The sequence below is a fragment of the Neomonachus schauinslandi genome, chromosome 10 (genome assembly GCF_002201575.2).
Source record: "Neomonachus schauinslandi chromosome 10, ASM220157v2, whole genome shotgun sequence".
NCBI lineage: Eukaryota > Metazoa > Chordata > Mammalia > Carnivora > Phocidae > Neomonachus > Neomonachus schauinslandi.
In genome coordinates, this window is record NC_058412.1 from 53,391,693 (window position 1) to 53,406,230 (window position 14,538).

Consider the following 14,538-nt stretch of genomic DNA (forward strand, 5'->3'; position numbering starts at 1 on the left):
TTCACTATGTGGACAGAATAAGAAAAAAACCATGATTTTATCAATAGATGTAGCCAGATCTTTGACAGGGTTCAGTGGTAAATACTCTTAGCAAATCAGGAATAGAAAGGAACTTCCTAGCTTTGATAAAGCATCTATAAAAAAACCTATAGTTAACATCATAGTTAATGATGAAAGCCTGAATGCTTCCCACCTAAGACTGGGAAAAAGGCATAGTTTTTCACTTTGACCAAATGTAGTCAAAATTGTACCAGAAGTCCTGGTCAATACATTAAGTCCAGAAAAAGAAATAAAATACGTTCAGATTAGGAAGGAAGGAGTAAAAAATAGTCTTTATTTTCAGATGATGTCATTGTGTATATAGCAAATGTTGAGTTACTAGAAATAAGTGATTTTGGCAATATTGCAGGATACAAGGACAGTATGCAAATGCAAAAATCAGTGGAAGTTTTATATAGTCACAATAATTAAAATGAAATTGACAGAAATACCATTTACAAAAAATAAAAAACATGAGCTATTCATGTAAAAATTTAACCTAATATATGTAAGATTTGTATGCATAACTATAAAACATTACTAAGAGAAACTTAAAAAGACCTCAATAAATGAAAAGAAATAACCACATTCATAGATTGGAAGACTTGATACTGTTAAGGCATCAGTTCTACTCAGACTGATTTTATAGATGCAAGTCAATCCTTGGCAGATTCTCAGCAGGCTTTTTGTAAAAATTACCAAACTAATTGTTAATTCCATATGGAAATGTACAGGTCTTAGAAGAGCCAGAACAATTTTGAAAAAGAACAACCAAGTATGAGGACAATGCTCCCTGATTTAAAGATTTACTATAAAACATAAGACTGGTATTGGTCTAAGATAGACAAATCAGTGGAACAGAGTAGAGGGTATAGATCCATATAAATACGTACATACATACATATATACATACATGTAGCTTCACTGGTAAATATATAATTTGATTGGTTTCTAATTTTTATTTAATTGAAATATAGTTGACATTGTGCCAATATAACAATGTAACATTGTATAAATTTAAGGTGTACAACATACTGATTTGTATAGTTGATTTTTTAAAAAGATTGAGTTATTTATTTGAGAGAGCATGAGCGGGAGGGATAGAGGGAGAGAGAATCTCAAGCAGACTGTGCTGAGTATAGAACCTGACACGGGGCTTTATCTCACAACCCTGAGATCATGACCTGAGCCAAAATCAAGAGTTGGATGCTCAACTGACTGAGCCACCCAGGTCCCCCTGTCTGTAGAGTTGATTTTTCACAAATGCGTCAAAGATACCATTGTAAGGGGTACTTTTCAACAAAATATAACTATATTTCTATATGGAATAAAAATTTGCCTCTACCCTTACTTATACCATATATAAAAAATTACATGGGTCATAGATTTAAACATAAAAGCTAGAACTATGGAACTTCTAGAAGAAAACTTAAAGGAGAAAATCTTCACAACCAGGATAGACAAAGATTTTTAGTACACATAAAACATGAATCATAGGGCGCCTGGTTGGCTCAGTCGTTAAGCGTCTGCCTTCAGCTCAGGTCATGATCCCCGGGTCCTGGGATCGAGGCCTGCATCGGGCTCCCTGCTCCGCGGGAAGCCTGCTTCTCCCTCTCCCACTCCCCCTGCTTGTGTTCCCTCTCTCGCTGTGTCTCTCTCTGTCAAATAAATAAATAAAATCTTTAAAAAAACAAAACAAAACATGAATCATAAAAGAAAAAATGGATTTCATCAAAATAAAACATTTTTTGCTGTTTAAGATTTTATTTATTGAGCATGGGGCTGGGGTGGGGCAGCATGAGAGGGAGAGAGAGAGAAAGTCTCAAAGCAGACTCTGCACTGAGTGTGGAGCCCGACGCAGGGCCCAATCTGATGACCCCAATCATGACCTGAGCCAAAATCAAGAGACAGATGCTCAACCAACTGAACCACTCAGGCACCCCACATTTTTGGTCTTTAAAAGACACCTATGGAAAGGCAGCTTACAGACTGGGAGAAAATACTTGAAATACCTATGCCTGACAGAGGACTTGCATCAGTCAGTATACAGACAGAATTTCACAACTCTTTCAGACAACCCAGTTTTTAAAAGGGTAAAAGATTTGAACAATCACTTCACAAACGAAGAGAGATGAATTGACAATGATCACATGAAAAAGATGCTCAAGATCACTAGTCCTCAGAGAAGTGCAAATTAAAACTATACATAGCAGTACTACCCACTAGAATGACTAAACTTAAAAAGACTGACAGTACCACATGTTGACAAGGATGTGGAACTCCTGGAGTTCTCCTACATTGATGATGAGAGTGTAAAATGGTATACCGCTCTGGAAAACTTTTTGATGGTTTCTGAAAGTTGAATATATGCTTACCCCGTGTGACGTAGCAAGTCCAGGAAAACATTTGTTTACAAAAAGAATTTGTGAATATTCTTAGCAGCTTTATTCCTAATAGTCCCAAACAGGAAATAGCAGGTATGTCTAGTAACCCATGAATGCCTTAAAAAAAATGTGTATATCCATACAGTGGACTATACTATTCTGCAATAAAAAGGAACAAACTGGTGACATATGAGACAGCTTGAATTAATGTAAAAGAACTAGATGAGAAAAAGAAGATGGATACAAGAGTACATCCTATATAATCCCATTTATATGAAATTCTAGACATAATTAGTTACAGAAAGCAGAACAGTGGTTACCTGCAATTGGTGGTAGGGGATGTGATTTGACTGCAGAAGGCTCAGGGGAACATTTTGGGATGATGGAAATGTGCTTTTATCTTGATTGTAGTGATGCTTACTTACATAGGTGTATACATTTGTCAAAACCTATAGAACTATGTATTTAATAATATACTTTTGGAATGTCAGTTATTTCTCAAAATTGGCTTAAAATTTCTTAATAGCATTTTACAACTCAATAATTCTTGGTACTGATGTCTAGCTTTCACATATTTGACAATTCATTTTTTTAAAAAGATTTTTTATTCATTAGAGAGAGAGTGAGCGAGAGCATAAGCAGGGGGGAGGGTCAGAGGGAGAAGGAGAAGCAGACTCCCTGCTGAGCAGGGTGCCCAACGTGGGACTTGATCCCAGGACCCCAGGATCATGACCTGAACCAAAGGCAGATGCCTAACCAACTGAGCCACCCATGTGCCCCTACTTCATTTTTAAATTATATAAAAATTATAATCTAGAAACACCAAAAGTGCATGTTGCCTCTTGCATTAGAAAATTATGATATAACCCTAAAATCTAGACCTTTTAAGTGGATGACCTTTTTTTTTGTAAGAAAAGACAGCACAAATTAGTGTGACTTGTGTTCATACTTCATAAAATGCTTTTTCATTTCTCTAATGATACTGGTAGGGTTCTTTTTTTGTTGTCAAACAGTTCCTTGCAGAATATAAATATTAAACGTCTTGTCTATACACAAGGTCAGTACAGAATTTGGGGTTTTGGGGGGGAACTGCTTATGAAGGTTTTATCTGTGACCATCTCTACTGCGCCCTCTGGTGGTTTTTGCATCTTATTTGGGGTAACATGAAAATACATTACTCATTACCTTTGTAGGAGATACATTTTACAAGAGACTTTAAAATCAAACTTTATGTTGAGAAACTACCCAATACCTTGTATTGATAAAACTGTAGTGCTTTGTTCTTGTGATAGTCTTTATGAGAGTAATTCAGTACATGTTTCTTCATAAGTAATTTTGTCATGCCTGATGGTTCTTTCCAGAATATTTCTAAGATAGAAATTCTGAGATTCCTTATTAGAGTAATCTTTCCTAATAGTTTTCATTCTATAATATAGTTCTAAATATTCTGCCACACAAAATAGATTGAGGAATCTCTTCTTGGAAACATCATGTATAGTCAGGATGAGGCTGGAATATTTTATGGTGCCAGAAATTAAGGAGGTGCTCAAAATGGGGATTGTTGATAGGTCATACAGGAGCCAACCTGAGGTAGTAAGTACCTAAACAAAGCTGGAAAACTTTGATTAACAAGTAATGAATATTATTGGATTTTAACCTGTAGAATAAAATAAATATCTGTGAATCCATGCTGTGATATGAATAATTGAATAAAGAAAGAAATGAGAAGGGACAGTTTTAAATTTTTTCTTAAATAGGAACATTTCAATTAATGTAGGAAGAAAGAGGGGAAAAGAAAATCATTATTAAGCAGATACCATAGTAATAAAATCTTGCACACAAGATTCACCTATGGATGCTAAAATTAGGTCACAGTTTTAGGAGAAATAGGATATATGCATAGTCTCAAAGTATTGAGGTGGGGGGGCGCCCCTTTTCCCCGATTCCCTGATATTTTTTAATACAGAGGGAAAGGTAGTAGATTTATAGTGGACAAATCTGACAGACACCACGCTGGCCAAGGGATCAAAGTTAACATCACTAGCAAAAACACATTGACCTTATGAATCCTTTGATAACAATGTGCTGATAGGGACACATTATCATTTCTATGGTATTCTTGCCCCAAATGCCCAAATTCATCCTAATCATGAGAAAATATCAACAAGCTCAAGCTGAGGGACATTTTACAAAATACTGGATTGAAAGTTTCAAGATCGTGGAAGACAAGGGAAGAATTAAGAGTTGTCACAAATTAGAGGAGACTTGGGCGCCTGGGTGGCTCAGTTGGTTAAGCGACTGCCTTCGGCTCAGGTCATGATCCTGGAGTCCCGGGATCGAGTCCCGCATCTGGCTCCCTGCTCGGTAGGGAGTCTGCTTCTCCCTCTGACCCTCCCCCCTCTCATGCTCTCTGTCTCTCACTCTCTCTCTCTCAAATAAATAAATAAAATCTTTAAAAAAAAAAAAAAAACAAACAAATTAGAGGAGACTTAAGGAGAAATTATTTTAAAAAGTTATAAAAAGGTCTCAAATACTAGAGTTCCCAGATATCTCTCATCTGGCTTCCTCTAATGTTAATGTCTCACTAAACCATAGTACAGTTACCAAAATCAAGAAATTAACATTGGTACAATACTATTAAACTACATATTTTAGTGAAAAAACTGGTGACATCTGAAAAGTTTTCTTTTCCAGGATTCTGAACAGGATCCCACATTACGTTTAGGTTTCTTTCAAAATATTATTACCGCTAGAAGGATTTGAAAAGACTTTGTTTTTGTTCTTACATGATTAGTAGACTAGTAGTAAGTTATTTATAAATTGGCTATTTAAAAGAGTTTCCTTAGGGAGGAATAGTCTTGTTTCTGTTGACTACTACACAATTATTGGGAATTGGCTAAAGTTCATGGAAAGTTAATTTTCTACCATTCTGCTTATTTCTTTTCATTTTGAGAAATCTCAGAATCACCTAAAAGAGCTTAGACTTCAAAGTTTTTCTTTTAACCCTAACAGTGGAGTAGCAGCTTAGGGTGTATGTAGTAATAATAATAATGCTTTAGCAGCTAGAGACCGAGATGTCTCTATTATATAATACTATTTTGGAATCTCTTTTATTCATTTTTTCTAAATGAGAAAAAATATGAAGAGACATGGTTGTGTTTCTTTATCTGAGAGAGTGATGAATGAATATGCAACTTTCTGTCTCTTAGTATTATATTACTCTAGTACTAATATATCCAGTTGACCGTATTTATTAAAATTTACTGTAGCTGTCTTCAATATATGTTGTTGGGAAAATTTGACAGCCACATGTGCAAGAATGAAACTAGACCACTTTCTTAAACCATATATATAAAAATAAATTCAAAATGGATTAAAGACCTAAATGTGAGACCTAAAACCATAAATGTTCTAGAAGAGAATGCACAGGCAGTAATTTCTCTGACATTAGCTGTAGCAACATTTTCTAGATAAGTCTTCTGAGGCAAGGGAAACCAAAGCAAAAATAAACTCTTGGGACTTCATCAAAATAAAAAGCTTCTGCATACCAAAGGAAATAATCAAAACTAAAAGGCAATCTACAGAATGGGAGAAGATACTTACAAATGACATATCTAATAAAGGGCTAGTATCCAGAATACATAAAGAACTGATACAACTTAACGCCCCCAAAACAAATAATCTAATTAAAAATGGGCAGAACACATGACAGACATTTCTCCAAAGAAGACATACAAATGGCCAACAGACACATGAAAGGATGCTCAACATCACTCATCATCAGGGAAATGCAAATCAAAACTACAGTGAGATATCACTCCACACCTGTCAGAGTGGCTAAAATAAAAAACCCAAGAAACAAGTCTTAATGAGGATGTGGAGAAAAAGGAACCCTCTTGCACTATTGGGGGGAAACGCAAACTGGTGCAGGCACTGTGGGAAAACATGGAGGTTCGTTCCTCAAAAGGTTAAAAATAACCCTACAATCCAGTAATCGCACTACTGGGTACCTACCCCCAAAATACAAAAACAGCAAAGGGATATGTGCACCCCTGTGTTTACAGCAGCATTATTTGCTATAGCTAAATTATGAAAGGAGTCCCAAGTGTCCATTGATAGATGAATGGATAAAGAGACTGTGTGTGTGTGTGTGTATGTATATATATACACACACACAGCGGAATACTGTTCTGCTATAAAAAGAATGAAACTGCCATGTGCAGCAACATGGATGGAGCCAGAGAGTATAATGCTAAAAGAAGTAAGTCAGAGAAAGACAAATACCATACAATTTCACTCATATGTGGAATTTAAGAACGAGCAAAGGGAAAAAAAGACCCGAACCAAGGAACAGGCACTTAACTCTAGAGAACTGATGGTTACCAGAGGCGAGGTGGGTGGGTAGGGGGATGGGGGAAATAGGTGATGGGGATTAAGGAGGGCACTTGTGATGGGCCCTGGGTGATGTATGGGATTGTTGAGTCACTATATAGTACAACTAAAACTAATGCAACACTTTATGTTAACTATACTGGAATTAAAAACTAAAAAACCTGCCACAAAGCAATGCAAAAAATGAACTGTAGCCAAATGAGCTCTCTAAAAGCAAATTCTTATTTTATGTGTTAATAAGATTCCTGAAATCACTTGTTAAAATGAGTAACCATCTAGATTTTGATGTGGTTTGGGAATATAGGTGAGGTTCAGTGGGGTGGAGTCCGGAGCCGACGACCAAGAAAGAATTCTTGAGACATCTTTGGTGTAAAATGGTGGTTTATTTTTATTTTTTTAAGATTTTATTTATTTATTTGACAGAGACAGCGAGAGAGGGAACACAAGCAGGGGGAGTGGGAGAGGGAGAAGCAGGCTTCCCGCAGAGCAGGGAGCCCCGATGCCAGGATCCTGGGATCATGACCCGAGGTGAAGGCAGATGCTTAACTATTGAGCCACCCAGGCGCCCCTAAAATGGTGGTTTATTAAAGCACGGGGACAGGACCCGTGGGCAGTAAGAGCTGCTGCACCGGGGTTGTGTGGGGTGGCTGATTATATACTATGGGGTTGGGGGAGATAAGGAAAAAGGAGGTTTTTGAAAGAACTTTCATATGCTAAAGAATACTCACAGTACCGGAGGCCTTGCCATTGTCAAGTTAAGGTTGTTTACCCCTTTAATAAGGCATTAACATTAAGATAGTTGGGAACTTCCTGGAGGAACATTACACTCTGACCACTTCCAAGTATCTGTCAATAGGCTGCAGGTTATAAAGACATTTAATTGTATTTATATTCCCTTCTGGAACCTATTGCTAAGGCTTTTGTAAGTAAACTGAGGGAGACCAAGGTCTTGCAGGATTGTGGTCTCTACAAGTTAACTATTTGTTTTTCCTTTAGGGCAGCCAGGAGTGCCTGAGGAATGTCATATATATATATATCCCATGGGGGGGGTGGGTATCAGCTTCTGCTTTGTCCTCAGCTTGCCTACTGTTCCCTCATTAATTTTACCTTTTATCCTGAGTATAGTCAGGGTGCATTGATCTGGGTAAGGTCTCAGCAGTTTAATTTGGTGTTTTCAGTGTTAGCAGTCCATCAGTTCCTTATTAATAACTTCATATTTCATAAACTCTGACGAAAAGATCCAACTTTTTAATGTCCTGCTTAAATTTTAGAGAATGATGTATATGACTTAATAAGATTCTTTATTTTAGTACTTTGTATAACATAAATTGAATAGGTGGGCATTTTCAACTATTAAAAGTGATAATCTTTCCAAAGGTATCCTTACAAAAAGTAGAAAAATAACATGTTTTAACTTGGCAAAATATATGAAAACGAGTATCTCTGAGTCACAAGATGAGTCAAGAGGGTGAAGTTTGTTTTTTTTCCCCTTGTCCATCTGTTTTAAGGGAGTATGATCCTAAGCAGTAGAAAAAATCTTTGATGAAAGTTGGTACCCAAAATTGGAATTTGTTCTTTAATATTTAACTTGTACTAAGTGCAGATCTGAAACATTTAGAGGTATTACCACAAGGGGTTTAATCTCTTTCAGAGATCTGTGCCTAATTTGTAGGAGATTGGTAAATGCCCGTATTTCAAGAACTGCGATGCCATTTCATACTTGAGCATACGTTTAATCCTGCAGCACATCTGCTCTGCAGTGCTGGCAAGTGAACATGCTGAGTAACTGCTTCTCTGGTGACAGGAAAGACCACACAGATCACTCTGTTCCACACCTAAAATAGCTATTTTTGCCATTTGTTTTTGAAAACCAGCTTTCTTCGATCTTGGCTTTAAAAAATAATTATGGCTTTGCCTTCTAGGCTAACCATTTAAAAATACTGTAATTAATTAGGTAGAGTCCTCCAGTTGTTCAGCTAGCCTCAACTAGATAGTAAATACTGGGTAGTTTGTGTCTTACCACTGTGGGGTAAGCAGGAAGGAAGGGACAGAAAGGAGGAAATAAATGGGTGGCTGGAGAATAGATAATGCCTTCTTTCAGATTAAACTGGTTTCTTAAAGAATCTCAGGGTGAGTGTCCGCTGCAAGGGATGTGTGAGAATGGTGGTGAATAGAAGATTTAGATAGAGCTCACTCCCTCCAGGCCTTACTTCAGGGGCTTTTAAAAAAGCCAATTATTGTTAAAGGGGGATCGCTGGCACATTGCTTTGGCTTTGAGGAAAGTTGTAACTACTCATCCAGAATAGGTATCAACTGTTTTATAGTATTTCATAAGATATTTAAAGCAAAAGACAGAAAATGGTTTTAAAGGTTGCTTTAAGGGCTTTTGCCAGAGAATGAATTAGTGATACTTAATAACTACAGGATTACAGTTAGTATCCCCCCCCCCTTTTTTAAATCAGAGAAGAATTGATAGGGGTCTCCTAAATGGAGAGTTGAGGGAAGGACATTCCAGTAGAGGGTATATAAGGAAATGGAGGCATGAATTTTATGCTATCTGAACAACTGTGCCGAGAGCATTGTAGCTAAGGTAAAGATAATAGGGGAAGAGAAGGATGGAAATTTAAATTGAGGCTAAATATTGTCAAGGGCTCTAGATTTTTTATCCTGATTGTATTAGGAAGCCACTACAAATTTGTAAGCACAAGAGCTAGCAATTTGGCTGAATGTGCCTTTTAGAAAGATTACTGTTGGCAGTGTTAAGTCTATTTATTTGATGGTTTATGATTTATCTTTATTATTCTTAATATTTGTTATTCATTTGTCAAGACTGGAATGCCGTCTTCTGGATTAGTGGGGTTTTCTAGGCAATTAAAATAATCCTTCACCTCAGTTTCAGTTTAATAATGTGACTTGATAAACTGTTAACTTTATGTCCCAGCCTTAGTAAATGGAATCTAAGTGCCCGTAAGTATGCTACATTTTGGCCTTTGCTCTTTCCAATTAATGATACTCTCTAGAGCTGGTGGACACATGCCTTTCCTTTTCCACTTGTGATGTACTTTAGTGATCTGTTATGTTCAATTTCCTCATCACCTTTTCTGGTTTGTGGTTGTAAACTAAGGCAAAACTGAAGATTACCAGAAAAAAGTAGTTAACTCATCCTTGGTATGTAGAGAGGGGAGAGTAGTTTTCAGCAAAATTTATGAACTTGGAGAAACTGTTCTGAAAGGTTTGCTAATTGGTGTCTGATTGGATTAGTAATTTTACTCTAAATTTTGATGGCATTTTGATCAGTAAGTTTTAAAGCTGAAATTCTTAGAATACTCATTTAAAACATTTATTGAGCACCTTTTATATGCAGTGTACAGAAGAACAATGAAGAGTTGTGGTCTCTGGTGTGAGGTGGCACAGGAGACATGTAAATAAATAAAAACATTTTAGGGAATTACAATTAAGTTTTTTTTTTTCCTCCCAAGAGTAAGGGTATCCAGGTTCATCACAGAAAATTAGAAAATAAGGTTTATTTAAACAGTTTGCTTTTAACATCTGTTCACTAAAGAAGGAATACTCTTTAATAGAGGGATTAAAAGGCTCTTTGCAGTTGATGTGTTTATGAGATGTGTATTTTGCTGTTGGAAGCAGTGTTTAGATGAATCATTAAGAAAGGCATTTCTGTTATAGTAAAATGTATGTATTCTTGCAAACCTCACATGTTGCAAAAATCACGTCTGGGGAAAGTATGGATTGGATAGACCACTTTGCAGCTTTGTTAACAGAGTGCTTAGAAAAACTATTAGGATCTTAAAAATTTTAGTACAGGGGTGCCTGGGTGGCTTAGATGGTGAAGCGTCTGCCTTCGGCTCAGGTCATGATCCCGGGGTCCTGGGATGGAGCTCCGCATTGGGCTCCTGACTCAGCTGGGAGCCTGCTTCTCCCTCTCCTCCTCCTCCCTCTGCCTCTCCCCCTGCTCGTGCGCTCTCTCTCTCTCTCTGTATCTGTGTCTCAAATGAATAAATAAAATCTTAAAAAAATTTTAGCACAAATAACCTCTGGCATTTGTATTAAGCACCATAGCAATTCATTTATTAGCCTTAAACTAGGACTTGTGCTTCCTATTTTGGATTTTCCTCAAGGTCCTTGAGGACATCTGCTTCAGCAGAAACTAATTTTGTAAAAATTAAATAATGAGCCAGGGTATAGTCACCTTTGTTAATTGTGTTTTGAGGCTCCGTGGTGGGGAGAGGCGGAGGTGGAGAGATGAGGAAGTACTTTTGCAGCTGTTCATGTTACCAGTACTTTTCACCAGATAACAATGTTGGAAAGCCTTGAGGTTTTTGAAGCCACTAAACTTGCTGTTGTTTTCTCTAAAGGCATTTGTTTGTTTTCATCTTTTTTTGTTAAGATTTTCTTATTTTATCAAGACTTGGTCTTTATTTTGAGAAAACTTGGTCCTTTTCCCTTCCTTCATAACATACTAGGAAAAGTCTGTCTGCACCAGCGACATTTCTGTGCTCTACTGATTGACACGACTCCCTTTACCAATTGCATATGAACTACTTCATATCAGAGCAGCAGATGGTAGTTGTACAGTCTGTACTTGCATAGTTTTTATTCCATTTTAAGATAATTTTATATTTAAAAAATCTATTCTTTAACTTTTAAGTTCTTTTAATGAGAATGCCATATATTTGAATTTTCAACAACAGTTTGCAGTCTCAGTCTCTAATATTGTGGGCTTTAATACATGTATATACTCTTGGGCTGCATAACATTTGACTTACTTTTTTAAAAAAGATTTTCTTCTAGGAAGTTATGGTTTTTAATATATTTGTATTTCTGCTATCAATGATTAAAATTATTTGTATGAATTAGTCTGATTTCTTAAAGGAATGAAAACAGTAATGTAATTTAGAAGAAAATTATCTTTTTCAAGAATATATATGCTAAGAGACCTGATAATGAACTTTTATAGAGTAATTACAAACTAATGCAAACACTTGTTTTTCTTTATTTTTCTTTCTTTATTTTTTTAAAGATTTTTATTTATTTATTTGACAGAGAGAGAGATAGTGAGATCAGGAACACAAGCAGGGGGAGTGGGAGAGGGAGAAGCAGGCTTCCTGCCGAGCAAGGAGCCCGATGTGGGACTCGATCCCAGGACCCTGGGATCATGACCTGAGCCGAAGGCAGACGCTTAACGACTGAGCCACCCAGGCGCCCTTGTTTTTCTTTAAAGCATTGAAAAGTGAATTTTGTTAGCTGTGGTTCTTTTGGTTAAAAAATGTGAAGGCTTGTGTTTGATTCGCTCATCCTTGCTAAGAAGTATTCAAGAAACTGGCAACACTGTCCCTTGGGAGGGGAATTGGATGTCTACAGGGTGGGATAGGAGGGAGGCCTTGAATTTTGAACCATGTTCAAACCATGAACTATTAGAAATAAACTTTAAAAAATAAGTGAAAAGGTGCTTTGGTGTACAGAATAGAGATTTAGCCTGCCTAGTAGGAATCACCTGACTTCCATGATCGGCTTACCATTGTAATCCTGTAGTATCTTGGTGCAGTATACAGTCAGTTTTATGTTATGGCAGGGGCAGGCAAACAAAAAGGTAACCAAATAAAAATATGACTTTCTCTGTTATAAGGAATTAACCAATAGTATTATGTAACTTTTCATTAAACTAGAAATTAAACTGTTGATTAACTGCTGGATTTTTTTCCCTATTATTTTCATAAAATCATTTGTAAATCTTGCTACCTCTTTTGGTTTGCTTTTAGTTGATGCTGATGAAATTAAAAGGCTAGGAAAGAGATTTAAGAAGCTCGACTTGGACAATTCGGGTTCTTTGAGTGTGGAAGAGTTCATGTCTCTGCCTGAGTTACAACAGAATCCTTTAGTACAGCGAGTAATAGATATATTTGACACAGATGGAAATGGAGAAGTAGACTTTAAAGGTAAGAAAGTAGTTTTTTAAATTTAACAAATTATGTAATCTATGACTAATCTTAGTTTTCTGTATTAAAATGACATTTAGTTTTTTAAAAATGTTTATTGGTGATCATATAATAGATTGTTAAATTCTCAAAATCTGGGGTATATGAACCTTAATGAACTAAGACATCTTTTACTGTTTCATTTTTTAAAGATTTTATTTGACAGAGTGAGAGAGCACAAGCAGGGGGAGTGGCTGAGGGAGAGGGAGAAGCAGGCTCCCCACTGAGCTGGGAGTCCGACATGGGGCTCCATCCCAGGACCCTGGGAACATGACCTGAGCCCAAGGCAGACACTTAACAACTGAGCCACCCAGTTGCCCCAATACTTTTCTTTTTTTAAAATTTTGTTTTTAAGTAATCTCTACACCCAGTGTGGGGGCTCAAACTTAACCTCGAGACCATAAGTCACATGTGCTACCTATTGAGCCAGCCAGGTGAGCCATGATGTTTTTATTTATTTTTTTAAAGATTTTATTTATTTGCTTGAGAGAGAGCACAGAGGAGAGGGAGAAGCAGACTCCCCACTGAGCAGAGAGCCTGACATGAGGCTTGATTTTTTTTTTTTAAGAGCCCCCCTTTTAGAGTTACATTCCGAAAAGAAAGAAATAGCTTAAAGAAGTGTGTCTCTTAGTGGTAAGCTCAGTATTACATAATAAATTTTGTTCAAATTGATTTGACCTTAGAGAACTCCAAGTTCAGATTTTAAAAAAATAATATATAGATCCTTGTTGAAGTTTCAAATATGGCATTTCCAGTTTAAAACACTGCTTAGTAATATTTTCCTTTGCAGCAAGGAAACATCCTTTTGTGGATCTGTGAGTTTGTGTGGGGGGGGAGTATGTATTTTTCTACCTAAAAAATAGAAACTTCTGATTTGTAAACACTTTCTATTCTTATTCAGAATTCATTGAGGGAGTCTCTCAGTTCAGTGTCAAAGGAGATAAGGAACAGAAGTTGAGGTGTAAGTATTTTTCTTCAATGAGTTCATTCTCCCTCTTCCGCCACTACTACCCTATACTACATTATAACCTCCTTTTAAGATATTCGAAAAGGGTATTCTAGATCCCTAATATATATAACAGCAATTTTATATTCTGGAGAAAGTCCTTTTAGGACATTTACAACTAGTAGTTTTTAAAAACAATGTGTCATGGTTGCTTTTTAGTTGGATAGAAACAAAACAATTTCCTTGTACTGAAAACAGCTATGTAAAAACTATGTGTCTTGGGTAAGAGATTTTTTCATGAAAGTGTGAAGAAATGTTCTGTGATTAGGTAAACTTAGTTTATACGCCTATTTAGCCAGATGTCTACTATTTTGGTTTATGTACACAGCCTCTATTACAGTGAACATCTGATACCTTTTTAAGGTGTTCAGTTCTTAACTAGAGAGACATTTTATTCAGTAACAGTTCTCTGAGGCACAGGATATATGCAGACATCCTTTGTAAATGAACACTTAATATAAATGAGAATAATAGTAATAGCAATTGCTATCATTTATTGAGCTTTTGCCACGTTTCAGACACTATTCTAAGCAATTCACATGTATATTTGTCATCATAAAGTACTCTAAAGAACCTGGGAGGGTGGAACTGTTATTAGTCCCAATTTTATGTGTAGAAACTGAAGCTTAGCAAGGTTAAATAACTTAACCCTTAGGTACATTAATTGGCCAAGCACTCTTTTTTTTTTTTTTTTTTTTTAAAATTTTTTTTTTTTGCGAGAGAG

The 14,538-nt window shown here is 36.4% G+C and overlaps 1 protein-coding gene across 1 annotated transcript in view; it reads left to right on the plus strand.

Annotated features, from left to right (window-relative positions):
- The window catches only part of PPP3R1 (protein phosphatase 3 regulatory subunit B, alpha), a 69,870-nt gene that overhangs the window by 42,759 nt on the left and 12,573 nt on the right, over nt 1-14,538 (plus strand). Inside the window, exons 3-4 of the mRNA XM_021699135.1 lie at nt 12,593-12,769; nt 13,710-13,769. Of these exons, the coding sequence (XP_021554810.1) occupies nt 12,593-12,769; nt 13,710-13,769 (237 nt within the window). The remainder of the gene's footprint in view (nt 1-12,592; nt 12,770-13,709; nt 13,770-14,538) is intronic.